Source organism: Sprattus sprattus, assembly GCF_963457725.1.
Source record: "Sprattus sprattus genome assembly, chromosome: 11".
Taxonomy (NCBI): domain Eukaryota; kingdom Metazoa; phylum Chordata; class Actinopteri; order Clupeiformes; family Clupeidae; genus Sprattus; species Sprattus sprattus.
The window spans coordinates 3,314,853-3,340,205 of NC_137909.1; the positions used below are offsets into that span (position 1 = coordinate 3,314,853).

Here is a 25,353-nt window from a genome sequence, read left to right on the forward strand (position 1 = left end):
TTCCCCAACTCTGAGGAGTGTTTTTTTCCAGCAGGGCAATGCTCCATGCCACACAGCCAGGCCAGTAAAGGTGTGGATGAAGGACCACCAGATCAGGACCCTGTCATGGCCAGCCCAATTCCGAGACCTGAATCCCATAAAAAAAACTCTGAATTGTGATCAAGAGGATGATGGATGGTCAATGAATTTTTGCGCCAGGAGTAGCATAAAGTCACCCAACGGCAATGTGAAAGACTGGTGGAGAGCATGCCAAAACAAGTTGTGATTTTAAATCAAGGTTATTCCACCAAATATTGATTTCTGAACTCTTCCTAAGTTCAAGCATTAGTATTGTGTAGTTTAAAAATGAATATGAGCTTGTTTTCTTTGCATTATTCGAGATCTGAAGACACTTCATCTTTTTTGCTATTGTGACCAATTGTCATTTTTCTGCAAATAAATGCTCTAAATGACAATATTTTTATTTGAAATGTGGTAGGAATGTTGCCAGTAGGTTATAGAATAAAACAAAAATGTACATTTTACTTTAACACATACCAATAAATAGTAAAACCAGAGAAACTGATAATTTTGAAGCGGTTCCGCGGCTGTATATAAGAATACTAAGGCTGGCTGTAATTGTTCTATGTGGAGGGAAGCATTGTGTAAACACCAAGGGTTAAATAACGTAGATTGGGCTGGTATTGGTGGCTGAAGGTTTGAATTAAAATTGGAATATTGTGGATGATGTGGTTGGATTAGGAAATGTGGTAACAAGAGATAACTGAATTGGGTAAAGTTAAGATTAAAATCATACCATGGTTTATTTAAGCAATAAGCCCCAAGAGGCCGTGGTTTGCGTTCATTTTAGAACAGGTAAGGGGAGTTGTTAGGCACGACGCGAAGCGGAGTGCCGTTAAACCCCCTTACCTGTTCTAAAATTAGCGCAATTATGCTGGGTTATCAAGGATTTGAACAATCAGTTTAAGAAAGTTAGATGTGAGAATTTTGGGGGATTCTATTGATTGTGATTATTGAACAGAAAGACTGGTTGAAATTGCTCTGATCCTTTGTTGTCGACACAAGGGTGAAACAAGGGGAGAAGGTTTTTGCCTGCTGTGTGTTCAACTTGTGTAGCTGAAAGTTAAGGTTAGGCATTGTTTGAAAGATGGCTCTAGTGATTATGGAACAAAAGGCTGTGCAGAGGAAGGAGATATCTGAAGAATTGTTAGTAGGGGAAGGTGTACGGAGTGCTTTGTTTTCAGGAGACCGTGCTGGGGAGGAAGATGACTTGTTTTTTGGCCAGGTGGCTCAAGGTGTTAAGAATGCTAATTCAGTGGGGGAACTTCCTTTGTTGTCAGGGATGGTGGATGAAGGTGTGAACTATGACCAAATGATTGCAGGTTATTAAGAGGTTTTTAAACTTGGATTTCGAATGGGTTACAAGACACAAAGGGAAGAGAGAATGGTTGTTGAAAGTAAGTTTATGCAATTAAAACATTCTTTGATGCAACAGGAGACGGGGTTGGCAAGGACTTAATTAGTTTAGATATATTAGAGTGGGTAGTCTGGATTGTAATGGGAAAATACAAGTGATTGAGAGTCTGGGGGAGGAATATACAGTGAGTTACATTTATGGGAATATATACTGTATATATGATGGTTATGAAGGAATAGGTTTAGTTATTGAAACGTTAATTACATGGGTGTTGATTGAGGATTGTAGCTTGGTAGAAGGGAATTAGGGTACTATCTAAATGTATAGTGATTGGAATTGGATTGTGTATAGGACTTAGTGGGAATGACAAATAAAATACTTGAATTGTTGGATAAAGCATGGCTATATAAATATTGTATAGTGAATTATAAGGATTGGTGATTGCTCCTTGCTAGTGGTATGTTTTGAGTTTCACACATGGGATTATTTACAGTTTAAGAATATGAAATTAGGTTTATTGGGGAAATACATATTGTAATGATGAAATGCATATTGGGTTGAAAGGTGGATTTAATATTGGATAAATGCTGAAAGTTGGATAGTTGCAGCTAGAATACAAGAATGTGATTCTAATTAAAATGTAAAGATTGTGGTATCTAGTTAGTTAGGTTAGGGGGCTCTGGGTGTATAACTGTTTGATAATGATCCATGTTGAAATCTCTTTGTGCAGGTCAACAGCAGGAGAGAGAGTGAGAGGAGATTAGAATATGCGAAGGCATCGGGGGTTGTAGAAGAAAGTTGTGGAAATGATTGATAAGACAGAGGGGTTAATTTATAAGCAAGAATAGGAATTATAAGGGGTATATGAAGGTTTGTTTGTTGTAAGAAAAGATGAAGTTAGAATAGGCTATGTATAGTTAAGATAAGGACATAACTGAATAAATGAGGGTTTAAAACATTAGATAATTCCTTGAAATAAAATTAAGAATAGGTTTTACTACATACAGTGGGGAAAATAAGTATTTGAACCCCTTGCGATTTCACAAGTTTGGCCACTTGCAAAGAAATGTGCGATCTATAATTGTAATGGTAGGTGTATATTAACAGTGAGAAACAGAATATCAACAAAAAAATCCTGAAAAATGCATTTTATAACATTTATGACTTTATTTGCATTTGATGCAAAAAAAAAAAGTATTTGAACCCCCAAAACTGACTGACAAAAATGACTTAGTACTTGGTGGAATAACCCTTATTGGCAAGCACAGACGTCAGAGGTTTCTTGTAGTTGGTCACCAGGTTTACAAACATCTCAGGAGGGATTTTGGTCCACTCCTCTTTCCAGATCCTCTCCAAATCTTTAAGGTTGTGTTTTCAATGGGAGGGAATGAGGGAATGAGGTTCAAGCCCAATATTCCACGTTACATGGCCCCATCCATAGTCCCCTTGATGCGGTGGAGTCGTCCTGTACCCTTGGCAGAGAAACAGCCCCAAAGCATAATGTTTCCACCTCCATGCTTGATGGTGGGTATGATGTACTCTTGGGGTCATATTCAGCATTCCCCCCCCTGTCAAACACGGCAAGTCGAGTTGATGCCAAAGAGCTTGATTTTGGTATCATCTGACCACATTCTGTCTCCCAATCCTCCCTAGAATCATTCAAGTGTGCAATGGTAAACTTCAGATGGCCCTGTACATGCGCTTCCTTGAGGTCTCGAAATTGGGCTGGCAATGACAGGGTCCTGATCTGGTGGTACTCCATCCACACCTTTACTGGCCTGGCTGTGTGGTATGGAGCATTGCCCTGCTGGAAAAAACACTTCTCAGAGTTGGGGAACATTGTCAGAGCAAAAGGAAGCAAGTTTTTCTTGTAAAAGACCATAAGGATTGAACCAAAGCTGACTGGAGGTCCCCAAGTTCGTCTTCTCTGATGAGTCCAATTTCACAGTAGGTGCAAGACTCTGTGGCTTGTAGGCCTCTCCAGGTCTCCGTCTAACCATCAGACGACCATGTGTTGGGCAAAGCTGAAAATTGGACTCATCAGAGAAGACGAACTAGAAGACCCTCCAGTCCGCTTTGGTTCAATCCTTATGGTCTTTTACAAACCTCAGCCAGGCAAAGTACAACGTTGTCCCGGAAGAAAAACTTGCTTCCTTTTGCTCTGACAATGTTCCCCAACTCTGAGAAGTGTTTTTTCCAGCAGGGCAATGCTCCATGCCACACAGCCAGGCCAGTAAAGGTGTGGATGGAGTACCACCAGATCAGGACCCTGTCATGGCCAGCCCAATTTCGAGACCTGAATCCCATAAAAAAACCTCTGAAATGTGATCAAGAGGAAGATGGATGGTCACAAGCCATGAAAAGAAGCCGAGCTGCTTGAATTCTTGCGCCAGGAGTAGCATAAAGTCACCCAACGGCAATGTGAAAGACTGGTGGAGAGCATGCCAAGACACATGAAAGTTGTGATTTTAAATCAAGGTTATTCCACCAAATATTGATTTCTGAACTCTTCCTAAGTTAAAGCATTAGTATTGTGTAGTTTAAAAATGAATATGAGCTTGTTTTCTTTGCATTATTCGAGATCTGAAGACACTGCATCTTTTTTGCTATTTTGACCAATTGTCATTTTTCTGCAAATAAATGATCTAAATGACAATATTTTTATTTGAAATTTGGTAGGAATGTTGCCAGTAGGTTATAGAATAAAACAAAAATGTACATTTTACTTTAACACATACCAATAAATAGTAAAACCAGAGAAACTGATAATTTTGAAGTGGTCTCTTAATTTTTTCCGCGGCTGTATATGTTTTATGTGGAATCTTTGTTTGTGGAATCTTTGTTTTAATCAAGCATTTTGAAGTATTCTGGAATATTTTAGTATAACAATAATACATTTGTGGGAAATTCATAAAGTCAGTAAAGTCATGCAAGCTCTGGATATTGTACTACACACTTTTGAAGTATGTCTAGGAAATATGTGAAAATGATGTGTATAGATTGTTTTTAATCTTTGAAATTATGTATACACAGGTGGACGCTTATGGACTGGTCCAGTCAGGAGACTGGTTATGGTTAAGGTTCTTAAAACCGTGGAGCCTCCAGCCAATAGGGCTGAGAGGTGGAGGGACTGTTTTGCAGGGCTCAGGACCACGATGGGACGATCACGAATCAAAGGAGCTGATGCTATAGTGGGGACCATTTAGATGCAGCTCGACCTGGCTGAGGGGCTGCCAAGGTCATGGATATGCTGCAGTGGATGGATGGGTCCCATCCTCGAGGGAAGGAGCCTGATAGCACATCGTCAGAGAATGCTTTCTGGCAGAATACGATGGGAGGCCTATTCATCAGTAGAACTTGAAGGAGATGCTTGTTGTGGGACATCTACAACAATTCTACAACAGCGCGCAGAACATTCATACATATTAGGACGGATGACCTGCATAACATTGCATTCATAACTGGAGCTGAATTTTTTTGTATGTTTCTTATGTTACACAATAATTCAGTCAGAAACTGGTGTAAGGAGGTGTAGGGTTGCCACTTGTAGCCTGCGGAAGGCAGGTGTCGCTGTACAGAAGACAGGGCAGTGAGTTCAGTTTTCACCTTAGAAGAAGGTTTTTGCTCTCACCTGCAAGGTTCAGGGACTTTTGCGCCTCAGGATACAGGATCATCAGAACATGGACATAAATATGGTTATATTCAAGGAAACTTACTGATATGGAAGCTATATCAAATGTATAATATTGCGCACATGACAAGATTTGCATTGTATGGTATTCTGTATGTTCTGTAAACATTACTGTGTGCTCATCTAGGACTGCCCTAGTGAGACCGATGTTATGTATGGGCAGGGTGTGATTTGTCCAAAAACCAGAGGGGGGGTTTTTTTTTTTTTTTTTTTTTATAATGAAAAAAAAACAAGCAATACATAGGCCTAATTCTCTTCAAATTAACAATAGACACTATTAGGTTACATTTTGAACAGTATATAAAATAGCCTACATGAAATATAATTTTTTCTGAAACAGGTTACTAGGAGATGCCTAATTTAGTTTCAGGACCGCACCATCAAAAAAGAAAGGACCGGAAATGGGCCGATCACGTGAACATAAGGCCAACGGGCAACTCATTCAGACTGTAAAACAAAACCTTATCACTGAGCGAATAGTTTGCTCTGATGTCGGACTTCGTGTGGCCTTTTCGGCTTCCCAGTTGGCATGTCATCTGCAGCGTGTCGCCCTTCTTTTATCCACATCTCTGCGAACTTTTGAGCAGGGAACGAGCGCACGTCTGTATGTGCATGGGGACGTTCGCGAATTCTGAGAATGCCGACAGTTCGAGTAAGGTGAACGTTAGTGCCAGCGATGTAAGCAAATGTAAGAAAACGCTCTCACAACCTGTCTTTTTTTTAATAATTGAGGGTTATCCCTAGCCTGGTGACACCAGCCTACGTATTTCCGCCTGAATTGATTTCAAGCTCATACTCAGTCTGGCCCAACCCCATTGACAATCGTCTCCAGAACTCAAAATTTTGCAGGACCAATCAGCGAACAGTTCAGAGCTGTGACGCAAAACTCGCCTTGGAGGAAAAGACACGAAAAGCTATCGGAAAAGTTGTCTCAACTCTCGAGAACATCAGAAAATTAAAAGGAGAACAAGAGTATTTTCTTGTAAGTTTTATGATTGGAAAGGACGTCGTAGCTCTTCTCCCAACTGGCTTTGGGAAGAGTTTAATCTACTGAATGCTTACTAAATGTTGCTGATTGGTTAAGGGAACTCCAATGATTTTAAACCTCAAGATAAGCACCCGCCCATCTCGGAAACCAAAATGCATTGGGTTGGCCCAGACTGAAAGACGGAATGAAATGGAGTCACAGGCTGGTAATGGCCAGGCTAGGTTATCCCCCCCATGTATGAAATTAATCTAGCTGAGGTGGGGATGTATAAACCAGAGGGGTGGTAAATCCCCACCATCCCCCCCGGCAAATATCCCCCCCTGTGTATGGGGGTATTAATGTTAAGTTAGACGAAGTGTATGGACTGTTTCAAATAATGCTAAAAATGGGTTTTGAAGTATAGGAATTCAAATGTAATGATAATAGGTATTTGATAGAGTTATGGGGATATTGTTTAGTGTGTCTGGTCAGACACAAAGGGGGGAATTATGTGGGAATATTCTATTAAGAGTAAGCAGAAATGTAACATAATTAATTTACTAGTTTAAGGGTTTTCAGTCTCACACACACAACGATGTAAAATGAGTGAGAAGGGGAGGGTCATTATACTAAGGTTAGAAGCTTTCTGATTGGGTGGAGTCAGATTAAGAGTGGGCATTTGATTGGGTTAGGGTTTCAGCCAGTCATGGTTTGAGTGGGAGTGTCATAGTATGTTTTAAATATCTGCCGCGGAATTCATTTCTGCAGAAATACTATCGGTGTGTCTTTCTCTAATTGTGGTTTAAGATCTGCAATTAAAACCGCGCTGATACCAACATCTGCAATCCAACTTCTGTTCATTGGGACCGCGTGTGTGTTCAGTTTAGGACACGACAATATGTTGTGCTGTTGGATGCGACAACAGTCACCAAAGACACCTAGATGCCAATTGATAGTTTTCAGTGACGACACTACAATTGTTAGCTGACGGGCAAAAAGAACAGCGAAATCTGACACGGAAAGAGTCAGTGCCTCAGCAGCCACGAACCTCACCGCTAGTCACTGGTCAACATTGGTAACGGCATAACGGCCAATCCTATTGGCGCGTTGCCAGCGCAAGGGACGAATCATAACACTCATTGGTTAGGCTATCCATCTTCTTTACGCATGATGCAAAACAAGACAACAGAGGTAAACAAATGATACAACGCGCGGTAATGAGTGTCAGAAAGAGATGGCAACTCCAGCGAGATGTCTGCAGGGTCTGAAGACGCAAGACAGTAGTGTCGATGGGGAACAGCAAAACTTTCCACTTACCTGGCCCTACCTCAAAGAATTGTTTGAAATCGTCGGGAACTAAAAGGAGTCATGGAGAATGCGGTGCAAACTTTTCGAACCCAAGAACCACGTGCATATTAAATAAAATAAGATATATTTTATATTTGCAAAAAAAAGTAAGGGAACAAGTTTTACAAGTTTACAGTACACTAAAAATACCCATGTACCCGTCCCTTTTAATTTTTAAAGCTTAACTATATCAATATTCTTTCACTTTGAACTGAAATGCTATAAAACACTATATATACAGTATATTAACTAACCCTCAGCACAGATGATTAGCATTACAAAATTGATTTGTTATTGAATTGAAGGTGTTCCATTAAATAAATGACATTTTGAGCTTTTTATTTGTTATTTTAACAGGTTTACTCCTGTCGAGCTTGTATTTCTGGTAGAATATGCGAAGACTATGAACCTAGTTGCAAAGGCCCTTTAAGAGAGACAAATGTGCAAATGGGGTGGAGGTCTACTTGAATTCTAATAAAGTTTGAGAAAAACATGCTCTTCAAGTTGTCTTTGACAACATTATTATATTTTTGTATGACATTTTTGACCATGTCTTGGGCCCCATGTAGCACTCATCAGCTATTAAATTAAGCTTCTATTTCTAACAGTTGTGGCAATTATATTAAGTCCAACCAGTTTAGCTTTCAATGATTTTTTTATTAAAAAAAATTGTTTATTAAGGTTACTTTTTACTTTTACATTTTAGAGCATGTACTTTTACTTGAGTAAAGAGGTTAGGTCGATACTTCAACTTTTACCAGAGTATTTTCAAACTCCAGTATCAGTACTTGAGTAACGAATGTGTTTACTTCTGACACCACTGCTTTTAAGATGCTTTAATAGAACTCTGCATGCAGGGTCTCAATTAGATGTTTTTTTTTGTTGAATTCTTGATTTGTAAGTGGATCCAACACCTCACTGCCATAAAGGACAATTGGCTCGATTACTGATAAGACATGTTTCAGCCATATTCAGTTTGGAATTTAAACGGTTTCATGGGAAAGAAAGCCTTGCATGCTCGTTCTCTCAGAACATTCACTGCAAAACTAAACTTTCTGTTCGAGTTGATTTATAAGCCTAAAGATCCATAGCTATTTGAGGGTTCAATATTGAGTTCCTAATAAATAATGGATTTTTTTTGTATTAATAATAGTCTGTATACTGCTAGGTCCCAGGTCAAACTTCTGTAGCAGATCCAGGTTTTACTGCAATCCTTCTTGTTGATTGACTTCCTATCCTTAATCACCTGTTCCCATATTTCTTTAGGCTGAAAGGCTAAAATATGAATAGCACATGAATACACACTCAGCTACTCCACGCAATAAACAAGAACAGGCGCTACAGCTGCTCTCATCCAGTGAAGACTGTCGACCCCCCTACCCCCCAATGTATCCACACCTCCTTACTATACAACAAATCATGTTTTAACAACTTATTTCTGGGGGAAATGTTTAAATGTGCAGAGATCGGCATAGGTAAAACTAAATTAGACACTGGATGGAAAGACAATTTAGACGACAAAAGTGACATGGCTTCGTCATCAGAACACATGGGGGTGGGCGGAGCTACACATCATATGCAGCCAGCCTTCAGGGTTTTACACTGGAAGTACCCATATTCTCTGAAGAGGGAGTTGAAAGACAAAGTATTTCCTAAATATTTTTTTTTATTACAGAAGCACATCAGGTACCACTATACAGGTATACATCATCCTCCAAAACTATCAGAAAAAGTCAAGAAATAAGACCAATAAAAACAGCATGGAAATACTGCTAAAAGAAATATCTGATATACACAATAAAAAGGCAAAAGCACTTTGGATGTTCTATCAAGGTTTGTACCAATTCACCCATCAGCGTCTCGTATGTTCATCTGTTTCTTAGGTGTTCCAGATTACATGATCAATGAACATTTTACACTTCACTCCATTGTCTTTAGGGCTAACATCCAGCAGATACGTACCACACACTTCTGTTGCCAAGACAACCATTTTGCATCCTCAGGTCTTAGCATGCATCATTACATGAAAAGGGAAACCGGTTGTTTCCTCTTGTAAGCCAATCAAATGATAGCAATGATGTACCCAAATGTAAACTGAATGACCTGTTTGTACATTCAAGAGTATTTTCACAATAAAATGACAAAACAAAAACAGACATTTTTTTTATGATATTATAGAATTGCAATATGCTCATTAAGTCCCTTTCAAGAGCTTTCCTCTTTTGTTCTGTAATACCAATAATGAGTCTAAATAATAAGCATACAACCATTCAACACACAAGAGATCGAAAGGGAGCAGGAAAGATATAGATGACAGGATCAAAGAGAACAGAATCGGTCACGCTACAGAGAACACATCTAAAACTACTTTCTTCAGTGTAACAAATGAGCAAGGGAGAACTAGGATCACAGAGGGAGAAGTAGCGAGAAGGGGGGGGCGGGGGTTATGGATGTAGGTCAGAACTAGTCTTCATCAGAAGAATCCCTGTCAAAGTTGTACGCCATGAAGAAAACATCAGGTCGAGGTGGGACAAGGGCCTGGCCAGGTTTCACAATCTCAAAGCCCAGGAAGCTGAATGTGCGCACTAATTTAGCTACCAACACAAAGATGAGACAAAACATTTAGTGACCAAAGGTTCAGAAAAATTATGTATTAAATGTAATAAGATATAAATGTCATGTGTGAACTACATACCACAATCTTCTCTATTCTTGTAAAAGCAGACAAACACGCTGACAACTTTAAGATGTTCTTCAGCAAACTCCAGAAGAGACACAAAACTGGAGAAAAATTCAGGCAATTACACATCGATAGTTTAACAGACTAGAGTGTAGAGCAAACACACACACACACACACACACACACAGTTAAACAAACAAGAGTGTAGCGCAAACACACACAGTTTAACAGACAATAGTGCTGTGCTTTGCAGTTAGAACTTGTTAACCCACCAAATGTGGAAGACTTTTAAATTCCTGATTTCAATTAAATTTAATGAAGTTGCAAAGACTAATCAGATTTGTGCCTGGTACAGGATAGGAAGGAGTAGGTGTAAACATTGAGTAACAAGCAATGGTACAGACAGTACTCCAGAATCTTCACTACTGTGAAAAGTTGAAAATTAGCTTTACAGTCACTTATATCGGCTCACCCATTCCATGAGAGATGTCTGAGAAATTTTTGTCTGAGGTCTGTATGAAGTGAATGAGTTGAAAATGGTTGAGAGTTACACAGAACAGGTGTTTAGGAGCCCTAGATGACTGCTCTGTGTTCAGGACCCCTAGATGACTGCTCTGTATTCAGGACCCCTAGATGACTGCTCTGTTTCTCCGACCTCTAGATCAGGGGTTCCCAACCTTTTCCACTCCGTGGCCCAACTTTTCGTATTTGTAACAGGTCGGGGCCCAACAGACACCCCGCTTATTTTAGCAAATCTATATTCCATTAGGCTTATTGTTCTCAATTTAAAATCAGTAACTCGCTCCGCGGCCCACCAATGAGGGAAAAAAAAAATCTGAAAAATGTTCGCGACCTAATGGATAGTGCTCCGCGGCCCATGGGTTGAGAAACCCTGCTCTAGATGACTGCTCTGTGTTTACAGCCCCTAGATGACTATTTGCACTCACCTCTCCTTGCTGCCCTCCAGCAGCAAGTCTTGTGGGATCTCCACATACAGGCCCTCCTCACTCAGCACTGCCTCCCAGTGGATGAGCCGTGAAACAGTGGGTCGGCTCTGGAAGTGGAGGATTGTGGGGCGGCCAACCCCTCCCACCTCCTCAGTCACTGTCAACTTTCTGTCCTGCAAAAGCAAGATGATGGGACATTTTGGTTGGCAAAGAACAGCAAAAGAAACAATAAAAACTTAAATAAGGTTTATGTGCCCTCTTTTCTCATAAGCCTTTGAACACAGACCAAACAGTTAAGGTGCTATATGTTAGGGGTGGGCGATATCTATCGTCTTCGATAATATCGTCATTGTTGTTCAAACGATGTGCAAAATTACATAATCGAGTATTTAAATGACTTCGCCAAAAACAATGACACGCACGGGGAAACTGTTCACATCATGTTCTTAATATAGCCTACGGCGCAGCAGCGCTCCCCACAGCACGGCACTCACACGACTAGTAGGCCTACATGATCACGTGACTTCTCGCATCCACTTTGCAACAGGTTAGCAGCGCATGGTGATGTCTGTTGTGCCTCCGTTGGTGTAACATAAAACGTGAGTTTTATTAAAACATAGCGTGTGTAATGTGTAGCTATTTCATTCCGTTTGTTAACCTTTCCTGTTGTCTGTCTCTGAACGTAGTTGGAGATTGCAGGGGAGTAAAATGCTCCACGGCCGAAGTAGATTGCATGTTTTTAACCTCGGGGATAATTCCCTTCCCTTTACGTCTGCTGCTGGTTAGTAAATACAGACAGCAGGAAATGTAAGCAAACGGAATGAAATAGCTACACATTACACACGCTATGCTTTAATAAAACTCACGTTACTCACATACTGGTTAACACTTTCACAGCACATAAATGTTTGTTGCTACATCCAAACTATGCGTCACCGTTGTCCCTCCCTGTATGTGCTCCTCTTAAAGGAGCAGCACCATTTTACTTAACGTTCTTGCAATGTGTATCATTTAATTTAAATATGCTTATTGGCCTTATTGTGTACGCTTGTGCGTTTAACAGCGCTTGTTTGTGAGAGAGAGCATTTAACTGTTGATGCCCCAGTTTAATAAAGCCAGGCTATTCATAAAAAACGTGCGTCAATGTGGCATTAGTACTATGAACAGTTGAGAAATTGATTCCGTTGGGCTCGGTTCCGATTCGAAAAAAATATATTTTAGTGGCTGTCGGACTCGGTCCGGGGTCGGTTACTATTCTGTCGGGCCGGGCCAGGCTCGGACAGAAAAATTCGTCCCGATCCATGCTCTAATGCTCATGTTTTTGTATTTGTGTACAATCTTGGACAGAATTTTAAGTTTAATAAGGCCATAAGAACTGCTGTTGATGTGCAATAATTCTCATGGATGCATGGAGCACTTTATTACAAGAGTTCAATATTTCTGCAATTTCTTCAAGTAAGTTATTTTTGTTTAAAGACAATAAAGAAGTGTTTTCCTTAAACATTGTGCCCATTATTGTAATCTCCAAGAAGGTATAACTCTGAGAATTCGAATCACATTTTTTTTTTTTTTTTAAATATCGTCTAATTATCGTTATCGTCAAAATGAAAAAAAAATATCGAGATATTCTTTTTTGCCCATATCGCCCACCCCTACTATATGTAGCTCTGGCTAGTGAGCTACATTATTTCATATTCCACACTCCAAGCCAATTGGAAGCAGTACATCACCAGGTTTGCCCATACCCCTACCTTGTAAGAAGTAACCAAAACGTTTGAGCCAGATAGCGGAGGCTAAAGGCGCATGCCATAAGTGGGAATAAAAATGTGTTGTTTATATAATTTTTGATCGATCAGGAAACAACCCACAATTTTAGATCTGAAATGTAATTGTTAAGATGGATTGTATGTGTATGTATACAAACTTCCAATCAGACTGAAGCTACTGACAAACTACGACCGAAATGCATTTGTAAAGTGTATGGATCATGTGCCCAACATAGATTGGCTAATGGGGAGGGATGAGGAAGTGTGTGCATACGCTTACTGTATACAAAGTTCGAGCTGCAAGAGTGTGATCCCGTTGACCATTCCCTCGCCCACCTGGGATCTTCAGGGGTGGGTGAGGGGCATCAGGAACACCACAGAGGCACTGGACCGTGGGTACTAGTACAGTGCAGGGAGAGGCTAAAGAGGAAAGGGTGCACCATCAATAGGATGAAATTGTTCAAAGCACTGTCGAACGTTGTTCAACTTAATTTTCATCACACACAAGATAATTCTCCTTAAAGACCTGTTTGGACTTTTTCTCTCTACAGTTTCAGTTTCCTCAGCATCAGAGGTGAAATCGAAATTATTCTACACCAAAATATTGAACATGGGTAAAAAGGTATCTTAACAGTCACTGCACTTCCAAGTAGGGGTAACACGATAACAAAAATTCAGTAGTCGGTACCAAGACATACAAAACATGTGCAATAAAGCATAGCACAACATAATAAAGTGCAATTAATGGTTAAAGTGCAACAACTAGTGACCCCAGACACATTCCAGACTTCCAGGCATCTTTTCAAAAGGTACTGTGCAAAAACAACAACAGTGCAAAACAAAACTGTGGATATTACAGTGCAGCCATTCAGCTAACAAGATGAACATGAGTTTTGAGCTTCTTAAAGGACGTAGCCTATTTCATACAAAATAAATCGAAATGTTCAGTGTGGTCACGGCGAAATTCCAGCTGTCACTCGCAAATTGTCTTATACATCGGCTACATTGAGTCTATGGCTTCGAAAAAAAATAATAAATTGGGTAATCGTGTTCTGTCAAACCAATTGCATATTTATGTGTAACTATAGTAAACTAGGACATTCTGTGAATTTCCCTAGTTTAGTCATGATACTTGCAAGATACATGCTCTCTTTCTTTCTCTAGCCTATATAATTCTAACCAAGGTAGGCTATAGGCTTACGTTAAAACAGCATAGCTTACCTAAACTACGTACATAACATTAGCCATTGTAACACACGTGCCCATCATTTTAAACATCATGTAACGTGTATTTCAGTTAGGGCTGAAACGATTACTCGAGTAACTCGATTACAAAAAATACTCGAGGCAAATGAGCCTTCGTTTAATTCATATTATTTACGATGGTGCGATGGCGGAGAATCAAAAGACCAGCCGTAAAATGCCTTTCCGCATGGTAACTGTATGAGAGACACTCTGTTGATAGTGACGTTGCCTAGCAACGCTATGCTCTAGGACAAGTTTAGTATGTTGGAAATTCAGTGGCAAAGTAGTGGTTCCTATGTTGTTCCTATTACGTTTTGAGTGCTCATCATTGTTCGACATGTATGTGAGGCATTGTGTGCGTACCTAATGAAAGTAAGGGTTTTCATAAAGTTACTACTGTGATAATCGTGTATTTGAGCTTCATGCGAGTACACATTGCTATTAGGTGCGATTAGCATGCTAAGCGGAGATTTAGTTATGATTCTTATGTTGAGTCGACGTTATAAGGATGGGTTCATCCTGTTCAGATTTCGACTGGATGAGATATGAATGAGATCCATGCTGCCTAGTGTAATGTACACTTTTATATGTATTTAGTTATATTTGTTGTGTAATTGTTATCGTGAAGCAATAACGCCTGGTAATGTGATTCAGTGCAGTGCTGATAAGTCCGTATTCTCATTGCAGACAACACATAGGCCTACATTTGTATGTACGATCACAGGCATTGTCATGTAATGGAAATTGATGAATGCACATTAAAGGGAGATAAAGAATACTGCTTTGGTGATCGTGGGTGTTTTAACAGACTAGAACCAGCAAATATATTCACAGGTCACTCTTCAATGTAGCGTAAACGTTGACGCTAGCGGATATATGATTGCTAACTAATATGGACACTAGCGCTTGTTAGAACGTACATTATCTGTGATTATTCCCATTATGAGGCCTGTAGTAGACCCCAATCTACAGTGCGTAACTTACTACAGGTGACATTTTTACAAAACAATGACATACATGGACACAAGAGTGAATTAGTTTAGAATAGTATTCACTAAAATTTAACATGGTGATATTTTCTCATTCTAATGCCTGTAGTAGTTCCTATTATTACACGGCTCTTCTTAATGCTGTAGAATGCTCCATTCACTTGAATGGGGCTTCCCAACGTTCTGCGGTCCGTTATTAACTACTTATCTCCCTCTGGAACGAAATACTGTTTTCTGATTGGCTAATGGGGTGTACATTAAGTTCGTATAACCGGACACCTTAGACGTAGTCCCAGTAAAAACGTTAAATCGCCGTTCCATATCAATGCTCTTGAATGGTTACCATTGACAACCAACGTAACGTTTATTTTTTGACAGCTAGGATAATTTGAACCAAGATGGCGGTGTGTTGGGACAAGTTAGTGGGCAACGTTTTATGTCAATTAAGCTATCTACACAACTTTTTATATGTCTAAATTGACTCGGTTAGTTGTATATGTTCTACACGAATGTTGCAGAGTATTGTAATTCTTAACTGAAAGTCTCGAATATTATTTGTAGGAAGCTGTTAGCGCTTAGAAAAAAAAACCATTGAAACATATGGTATCTCACACGGCTAACTAGCCGGCTCGATTGTGAGCCTTCGACCAAAATTACTAAACTTGACCTCCCTGTTGCTCTGTCCAACTTCACCATCAACGGAAACGTGGAGTTCAACTGTAAATAGTAAAACCTTATGAACAATACCTGTGTTTGTGTGTCCTTTTACTTTAAAGAGGTGAGCTCATGAGTGTCACTTTGCAGCAACGCCCGGGGAAACTAAAGGTCCAGTTCCACGCACTACTTTCTCACTACTTTCTCTAACGGGAGCACTAGGCTTCAAATCAAGAATTCATCAGGTTATTATGCATATTAAATTTCCTAAAGATAAAGGAAATTCTAAATAATAATAATAATAATAATAAAAATAAAAAACGTTTTGGATGTTGTAAACGGGAGATAAGCGGGATAACGGCCTCCGAGCTGTCCAGTTCTACGAAGTTAATGGACGCTCCGCGTCGTGGTGTTCTTTGCCCCGCAGCGTCCATTAACTTCGTAGAACTGGACAGCTCGTTGGCCGTTATCCCTTACTTACTGGCCGAGAGTGAGGTCATGCAGGTAAATATCAGACAGAGGCCGTAACGTATCGACCGAGAGATAGCGAGGTTGATGCGGCGGGGCCGAAGTCTGATATACCTGCATGACCGAACGGTCGAGGTTAGTAAGTTGTTTATTATATGGCATTTAAGCTCTTTTCATTTTGTAAATAAATGGTAATTGTAAATAGAAAACATGTCGTTTTGTTCAGCTCTCAAGTCTTCTCACGTCTAGGGATGGGTATCGTTTGGGTTTTTTCCGATACCGGTACATAACCGATACTTTTAAAACGATACCGGTGCCTAAACGGTGCCAGAACCGATACTTTTTTTTTTTTTTTAATTAAAGACATTAGGCTTATTTATTGCCAAGGCAAATAGTTTTCTTCAAATTTAACAATATATTAACTGTTTAAGGTATACTATAAATAAAAATAAATACAAAACACTTGGCTTCAAACCTTTTAACTTCAACTATGAACAATATATTAACTTATAACAACTGTTTACAGTATACTTAAATAAATATAAATAAATACATAACACACTCCGTACACACACTTCAGTAATACTTTTGCAGAAATGTGAGCATGTTTGCCTTCAGAGTAAAAAAAATATTAATTAGTTTGCATTTATTTAAACCCACTGGTTTCGTGAATGTGTACTGCCCCTTTAAGAGTTTAGCTTCAGAGCCTCTTGAGTTTTACACGCAATTTTGTTGTTGCATATGCTGCACGTCGCGTTGTTTGAATCTTTTTGTGCGAAATACAGCCACACTTTTGATCGTTTACCTTTCGACATTTTCTCCGTTATATTGATGGCTAGCTCTGTTTGTGCTTGCTCTGTGCAAGGCTGCCTGCTCTTCCCTGTCAGACTGTTGCAATGTTATTGTAGCGTCCGAGTGCTCTCTTAAGAACTCACATTGAGAAGGAATATCTTTGGATGAGACGGTAGCTCTCCGTTTAATAAAGCGTATCCAACTTCTGCTTAGAACAACCACACTTATCTTGAAACCGAAACCACTCGCAAGTCAACCCATTACCATGGCAACTACTCAACACAAATCTCGTTTCCACTAGTCCCATACGGAATGCAGCGTGAGCGACACAGGCGAGAGTCTACATTGGGAGATGGAGCAGTTTTATATGTGCCCCACGAAATCTGTTAGCAACACAAAAAAGTATACAAATCGTACTCAGAAAGATCTACGCCATTAACGTTACATCTCGTTAGCTATCGCTAGTTTTGTTAAATTATAAAAATTTAAATTAAAAAAAAAAATTAAATTAAAAAAAAAAATCTGCTCAGGCACCGAAAGGAAGCACCGAAATCTGCGTTGCATTTCGGTCCGGGTAGGTATCGGTTGTATGGAACCGGTGCCGTATTGGTACCGGTTCTCGGTACCCAACCCTACTCACGACACAGTGTTTCAGGTGTTGCCTAGTAAACAATGACTTGCTAACTTCAAGTTACAATGATCAATAGAAAACAGACAACAGGGCTCAGCTTAAATGGCTTTAATTTACAGTTAAACACAAGGTTTTCAAACTATAGTAGTCAAGTCTTCACCATCACTTTCAATAACACATTTTCGCTGCTTCTGAATTGTACTGACCTGTACTAAGTCCTATAAAGTATTACCCGATATCAAACTGTTCGCGAATTCTTGAGTCTTTATTCTTCAACTGTCACGACATTCAACTGGTTTCCTGTTCTCAGATAATTTCATAATAGGAGCCCTGATTCTATCAATACATGCTCATGGCTGTTGATATATCGCAAATTTTTAAGGATGTAATGTTTAGTACTTGGTATATGGTATCACTCATTTTTAAGATTGATGGGGTGTGCAATAACAATACTTATCAGACCGCAGACCGGCTAGAACGTCAATACGCGGCTGGCATGACTACCCATTAGCCAATCAGAATGCTCGTACTGTCGTTGCCATATAATAATAACCGATAGCGGACCGTTTCTATGCAATAATGACCGCTGTCAAGGAAAGTGGCCTTGTTACCTCTGATTCACGTATTTCGTAGCACTCCGCAAGTAGTCCGGTAACTTATCAATGGAGTTTCAGCGGACAGTTGAGCAGCTGTGTTTTAAAGAATGTTTGTTAAATGTTTGAAGTTCAACGTCTTTGACGAACTATTTCTCTGCTTTTTAACACTTATGGTAACAAATAAATTGTAAAAAAAAACACACTGTGTTATTTTTTCGTGTTGGCAAGTAGCCGTATAATAAGCGGGAAAATGTATAGAACGCCGGTCATTGTCGGGAAAATAAGCCCCTTCAGGGTGAAGCAACACCCCTCCGCTTCGCGTCGGGGTACTGTTCGCCCTGTCGGGGCTTATTTTCCCGACAATGACCTGTGTTCTATAGCCTACATTATCCCTTACATAATACTATTATGATAATAGTGACATTTACTGCAGGTGAGGTTTTTTGAAAAGTCAATGTATACGGAAAGAGTGCTTTAATTCAGAAAAATAGTAACTAAAAACACAATGAATGAGTCACTTGCTACAGGTGAGATTGTGTTGAAATATCAGACTATATGGCAACAGGAGTTAATTATTATAAAGATGTATACTAGAGTATCTTGTGTACTACAGGGGAGATTCAAATTAGCCTATAGGCCTATGTAAACAGGAATTAAGCACAACAACCATTTCTACAATCAGAAAACAATATAGTTTTGTTGATTTTAAGTGAAAGTTCTTTTTAAATAAAGTACACCTGTATAATCTAAAGTAAAATTTAAAGTAAATAGTAACACTCTTAATGGAAAATACTTGGATGGAATAAGAAAAAGGTCATTTTGTTGACTTTCATTGACTGATAATGCACTCATTTCAGCTAAATGTGATATTACAACACAATGTGTATTATGTAACACAGACACACTGTAAATGGGAAATACTACAACCCTCAGACTAAGAAATGGTAAGTTTGATGATTTTTGGTAGAAGTCTAAAATAATTCACTTGACACAAAACCTTGCCAGTAAATGGCACACTGTGATTGGAAACTACTGCAGGTTTCAATGTGCAAAATCGTAATTTTGTTGAATTTTAGTTTTTTTCCCCCTTTAATAATGCATTCCTCTTGCTATATATTTGGACTTTTCAACAAAATTCCTACCTGGAGTAAATGGCATACTGTAATTGGAAAACACTACAACCATCAGAATAGGAAATATCACTTTCTTAAAATGTTAGAGAATATCTTTCTGAAATAAGTCGCTCCTGTTCCCATGTTTTCTTTTTTTGGCAAATCCTCACCAGCAGAAAGTGGCACACTGTATTTGGGAACTACTACAACCTTCAGAATGAGAAATAGAAATGTGCTTACTGAAAAAGGAAATCCAATTTCCTGTTTCTATCAAATTTGACTTCTCAACAACTCTCATAGTATAGCCTTCAAGGCAGAAAAAGTCATTTTCTTACATCTTAGTGAATATTTTTGTGTTAAGGCATTTTTATACTTCTACGATTCTCTCCGATTTGGTCGTAGAGGGACACTTTGGCACGCCTTGGCACGCCTTGGTAACACCTTCACCCAGGTGTTGCCGCCCATCCGACCCGTCGGAGAGCCGTCGGAGAGCTGGTCGGAGACAAATGCTTTTTTCTAACTTTTCTTAAAGAGACGGAGAGAGTCGGAGACCCCCTTGGCTGTGATTGGCCAGTTTACGACATCATTTCCAAACAACATCATTTCCGGAATCAAACATGTCAGGACCTCACATTTCCTGTTTTCTGTCAAAATGTTTTAGTACGACTTTGGTAAACTAGAAAGCTGCACAGCATGCAGCATTAGGCTACCGTATTTTATATAAACCCTCGAAAAGTACATTTCTCCCGACCACTGTTGGTCTCTTGGCTGGTGGCTCGGTGTTGAAAGTGCCTTCTCCAACCAGCTTCAACTGACATCTAACGTAATTTGCTACGGAGTAATGCTGGCAGCATAATTACTTTGCATCTATTAAATAGGAAATGTATTTCATGTATGTGTAGAACCTATTTAGAATGACTGACTTTACATAAAACGGCAGTGAAAGACATTTGAGTCAAACATTACTTTTGCCTCAATGAGGGTGGCGTGTGAGAGCATAATCGGCACGACAACGTTGTACTTATTAGCAGCACACTTTTGAGAGTTATTGTGAATACGCTAACGCTTGATTTAGCGGAAAATCTAGTAAACGTACGTACCACCTGTCTCTTGTTCTGTTGTTGTTGTAGTTGTCGCTCAAATCGCTACAAGCACGTCCTCTGCTTATAACTCAAACTAGTCCAGCTCCACCATCAACCATTGTCTGTTAGTTGCCATTCGCTGTTGTGAGGATTCCCGCCGGGAGGAGGAATTTATACAATAAACGACTACCACACACACACAACGATTTCTCTAAGATCGTCTTCTTGAAAATTGGGCATTAAAGGTGTCCAGGCAGAGGATAATAAGTGAGTGTGCTCCTGTATGTGTTTTTCATCAATTTCATGGTTGAAAAGGCAGTCTCACAACTGTATGTTGAGGTATCAGAATCAGAATCATGTTTATTGGCATGTATGTGTATGCATTCTCTTGTTGTGTTTCTGATATAACTATAACACTGCATGTGGATTGGTATGAAGACTGCAGTGGGTTTATTTTTCTGCCCCTTACTTCATAGTTCTACGGGTATTTCTGTTCGAAGTGTGCATGCTTTGTTTTATAGTGACGTTTCACGCTAACACTTTTGACAAGGGCAACCGTCTCGTTGCATATTAAACACATCGGTTTTGTCCTGCCCACAAGCAGCACAAATGCATAGCCTACTTGTCAGTCCACTCTGTCTTAAATTCGAGAGTTTTGGAATCAACTTTTCGTGTGTGAGAGCCTGGCAGAGGATCATTAGTAAGTGTGCTAATGTATGTGTTTTTCAACATATTCATGGTTGAAATCGCAGTCCCACAACTGTATGTTGAGGTATGCATGTTCTTGCTGTGTGTCTGATATAACTATAACACTGCATGATGTATGATGTATGATGAATACCGTGGGTTTATTTTTCTGGCCCTGTCCTCAGAGTTTGGGGGGTAATTTTGTTCGAAGTGTGCATGCTTTGTTTCATAGTGACACATTCACGTTACCACTTTTTGACAAGGGCAACCGTCTCGTGGCCAATGAGTGCATTGTCATAGCGTTGTAGTTATTCAAAGGTTACCCAGCGATCATTGCAGTATGAATGTGACAAAAATACCAAAGAAAATAAGAACGTATTCATTTTATTGGATCGTTTTATAATAGTTTCTGTATTGTATGTAAGATAAGCATATCGTTTTGTTATAAAACATGTTATAAATGTTTTTCACAAAAAAATGACCACCACGATGGAGATACATTTGCCTACTCAAGTGAATATATAGCATTAGACATGTTGATATTGACTGTGCTACATGTCTCCAAGGCCCATGTGACTGCACCTGCCCGACAGGTCTTGAAGCAGCATCCGTGTCATGTCAGTGACAGTTGGGAGGAAAAACAATCAATGATTTCCAATAAAGAGGTTATGTGGTAGCTACGGGCTCGACAAACAGTAGTTACCCCACCCAGCGGTCTGGCGTTGAATAGGTTGAATAGGCTTTAGGACGCATAGCCGTCGGAGTAGTATGTAAGCCCAACCAGTACGTTCAATTTTTTCTGAATCAACCGCCTGCCCCCGCCCGCCCATTTTTTTTCGAGGACGGAGAGGGATGCAGAAGTATAAATTAGGCTTTACCATACGATCAATTTCTTAGGAAAATCTCATCTGTGGTAAATGACACGCTGTAATTGGTAGCTACTACAGCCACTGGAATCAGGGAGTCAAATGTTTCTGAAACTATTTACTCTGGTTTCCATATAATTTGACATCTCAAGAAAATCCCAACCTGTCACACTGTAAAGTAGAGCTACTACAGCAGGAATACGCTGTGTATGGATTTTACCTGAATATCTCTCTTTTAAAATCTTCTAGATTTCCTCTAGACATGCCTTGTGGAAATTCAGATTTCAAGTAAAAATCGATAGCAACAACAAATATTGTTGCTGTTGTTTATATCAAACCATAGTGCATTGTCCTTGTCCTCATTTTTGTACTTTTGACGTGATGCACGGACATTTCAAAAATCGAATATCCAGCTAATCTCAAATGTAAAACTAACCTAACTGGTTAACCTAGCTGCCAATGTTGGTTGAATGATCTTCAATGACTATGACATGATGGTTAAGTGGAACTGGGATCTTGCTACTGTGGCAAGAGTTAAACCTTGTATTATCAGGAGAAGGCCTCAAGTGTTATGCTAACATAAACGACAACTCTAGCCTGCCTGCTAATACTCTCGACCATGCGAACATATTACAATTAGCAAAGAATGCTAATAAAAAAGCAACGTAATGACTAAATTAAATTAAATCAAATGTCTGCCAAAAGACATTTGATCAGATATTATACTGACCATCTCTAGTTAAAGAGTTACAACTCCCCACAACTAGATTACTAACCTTATTAGGTATCAGTTGTAAATAGTGTTGCCACCTGTCCCGGTTTTACCGGGATTGTCCTTCTTTTTTGTAGCCTGTCCCGGAAAATTTCAAAATTCTCCCGGGACACGGCATGTCCCGGTTTTTCATGGGCCTATCAACATGAACATTCCTGATCATAAAATATTTTTTCCTGCGGGTCCATCCATACACTCAAAATATGCGTTGTATCTCATTATGCTCAACCTCTCTCTCCTGCGCAGACTGCACGGCCACTAGGAGTGTGACGTAGCATAGCCAATCTCGCACGCGCAATAATTCAACTGATGCTTGCTATCGAAGGGCGTGTGAAAGAGGTTGAATCGCTACTGCACGTTACTGTAGTAGGTTGTTCTGAATAGAAACAATGTTGACATGGGAGGGGTGACTGAGGACGAGGATGGCACTACTGGAACTGACAGGCCAGTTAAAAAGAACATTTAACGTAACACTTGTTTTAATAATGATTGGATGAAAAACGGAAATTACTCCAAATGGATAATAACCACACCAGGCGATCCACTTTCTGCTACATGTAACCTATGCTCACATTGCTCAGTTAAGATTCTCGTTAAGCATGAAGTGAAATCTGCTTTGGATGAACTTGCTTAAACAAAAAAAACATCAGAATCGTGTTCAAGTTACCAGACAAACCAAGGCAATTTCATTCATGATTACAAAATGTTCAGCAGACAAAGTTACTGTTGCCGAATTAACAGCTACTTATCATGGTGTGCGACATGGTTACAGCTACCTGTCAAGTGTCATTAGGTGGGTTTTCATCTCATGTTTTAATGCACATTTCTCTATATTCGCATAGAGAAAATGCGCATTAAAACATGGGATGGAAACCCACCTACTGATAGCTGCAACAAAGGGAAACACACAGTATAAATGGAAGACCAGGTAAGAAAATTATTACATCAAGAAGGCCTATATGACAAATGCATTAAGCGTAAGAGGCTATGTGATGCCAAAGTATGTTAAAGGCAACTCTAATAATGTCATCCCTCATGTGTTTAGCTGAGGGGTAGAGAAGGCAAGCACAAGTAATGCACCTGTATCTAAGGAACTAGGTAAGCTGTTTCCACTCATGAGATTGCTTTATGTTTAAAAAATTCAGTGCATACAATCTGCACCAAAGACAATTCTGTGGCGTCGGTTAGATGTCTAAGGGACATTTTTGTTCATGCAGGTGGGCCCAGGGATGGATTTCCGAACAGGCATACTGGGCCCAGGCCCCCATGAGCTCAGGGGGCCCCTAAGCCAGAGCCTCTGCATGAAGTCGCTGTTATTAACTATTAAGTGTACCTGCGCTGTGTTAGCAAATGTATATGTGCGCTGTATACTGTTGAGGTACAGGTGAATTAAGTTATTGTGCTGTTCAACAAAAAACATTTCAATGTCAATTCAATGTTGCAAGGTTTTGCGAGCGCACAAGAATTTTTTTTCAGCGCGAAGAGTTAGGGGCCTTTTACACGGCCAGGCCCAGGGGCCCATGGTTTCATAATCCGTCCATGGGTGGGCCGTGGTATGTCGTGTCATCAATATGTCCCGGTTTTTTGTCAGACACAGGTGGCAACCCTAGTTGTAAACGGGGCCTTTCAAATTACCCAAGCAGCGCTTCAGGTTGCTCGCTAGCGGATAGCTAACTCAGATAGCATAACATTCTTGTTTATCGTAACGTTAAGGTTATCTATTATTTTCTGACGTAAGATACATTAACATTCAAGTATGAGCTGCAACCTAGATGCTTGTTTGTAAAATCAGTACACATACTATGTACTATGAAAATGTGTGAGGCCAGTAAGACACTAGGAACCGAACTTGTTAGGGGAAAAGTTCGCTAATAATTTCGCATTTGAGCTCCCAAGCTTCTAGGCAGTTATCGTTACAGTTAGTTGTGACGTAGGCGATTCGCGATTCGTGTGTAAAAAAAAAAAACAATGTGATATATTACTCCTAATATACCAATATACCGTGGCCATATTACAATACTTCAGCGAGGAAATACTGTTATTAGCAAAATAATAGGCACGTAATTGAAATCTGGACTTCACGTTATGCTATAAGAAGCTAACTGCTAAGTTACTAGCTAACTGGCTACCAGCTAGTTGGCTACCCTCCCCCACGGCTCATGTAATGTTTACTTACTTGCCAATCATGTCACAAATACTACTGTCGTTACTTAAAGCATCCATTGTGGTGAGAAACTGTTGTTTTCCTTCTTTTTCGCGAGCAAAGCAATGACTGTTTAGTATCCGCTGGAGGTTGGATTTTACCATCCGGCCTCGGAGAGGGAATCGAAGGCCTGACTGCTTTCTGCTATGGTCAATTCTGAAGTGGTTTCAATACCGGTGTAGCAACCTTGTGCGGCAGCTACGTAGCAGAAAAAAAGGACGCAGGGACGTGAAGAGGCGACTTGGGGGCGTCTTTTCGTCGAATGGAAAAGTACTAAGACCGGCGGAAAACATTCGGAATCTGTTTTGATACTATAACAATGACATTGGCCATCGACAGCTGTCTTCCCGTCATTTTCTTGTTGTTTGGCAACAACGCCAGGTATAAGGAGGATGATGTGTTTAGGTTTTCTTAAAGTTAACAAAAGGATACCTTTTCTTC

General features: G+C 39.8%; 1 protein-coding gene across 1 annotated transcript; it reads right to left on the minus strand.

The window, feature by feature from the left end:
- Positions 1 to 9,070: 9,070 nt before the first annotated feature.
- Positions 9,071 to 25,062, minus strand: oaz1b (ornithine decarboxylase antizyme 1b). Its single transcript, XM_080848171.1, is given in 6 exon segments — positions 9,071 to 10,016; positions 10,118 to 10,203; positions 11,050 to 11,222; positions 13,096 to 13,182; positions 13,184 to 13,235; positions 24,886 to 25,062. Coding segments are annotated over 6 exon segments (660 nt in total). The 5' UTR covers positions 25,017 to 25,062; the 3' UTR covers positions 9,071 to 9,885.
- Between the last annotated feature and the right edge of the window lie 291 nt (positions 25,063 to 25,353).